This window comes from Mesitornis unicolor, unplaced genomic scaffold (assembly GCF_000695765.1).
Source record: "Mesitornis unicolor isolate BGI_N332 unplaced genomic scaffold, ASM69576v1 scaffold20236, whole genome shotgun sequence".
NCBI lineage: Eukaryota > Metazoa > Chordata > Aves > Mesitornithiformes > Mesitornithidae > Mesitornis > Mesitornis unicolor.
This window is the reverse complement of record NW_010190660.1, coordinates 21,104-21,438: the sequence shown is the minus strand read 5'-3', so window position 1 is coordinate 21,438 and position 335 is coordinate 21,104. Positions and strand designations below refer to the sequence as shown.

Genomic DNA, 335 nt, shown 5'->3' with positions numbered 1-335 from the left:
GGGAGGGACCCTGTTAGCCCCTGATATGCTCTGCCCCCACCCCACTCCCCCCCAGCCCCTTGCAGACAGCCAAACTTTACCTTGTCTCTCTGGGAACCGGCCAGCCGCCCCGGGACCCGGTCTTCCCGCTGCTGTAGGCGCTGGGGACAGACACAGCATTACCGGGGCTATTCGCCTGGGTGATGCTCTCCATCCCCATCCCATCTCAGCACCGTGCTGAGCAGGGGGGTCCCTGCCCATGGTGGAGCGTTGGGGTGTCCCCCCGCAGCATCCCGGCCACATCCCCATCTCATTCTACCTTGGGTGGCTGCTGGGCCAGGCGCAGGAGCGGGGCC

The 335-nt window shown here is 66.9% G+C and overlaps 1 protein-coding gene across 1 annotated transcript in view; it reads right to left on the bottom strand.

The window, feature by feature from the left end:
* Positions 1-80: 80 nt before the first annotated feature.
* The window catches only part of LOC104542237 (rabphilin-3A-like), a gene marked incomplete at its 3' end in the record, with an annotated part of 13,667 nt that continues 13,412 nt past the window's right edge, over positions 81-335 (bottom strand). The window contains exon 10 of the mRNA XM_010186475.1: positions 81-140. Coding sequence (XP_010184777.1) covers positions 81-140 — 60 coding nt within the window. The remainder of the gene's footprint in view (positions 141-335) is intronic.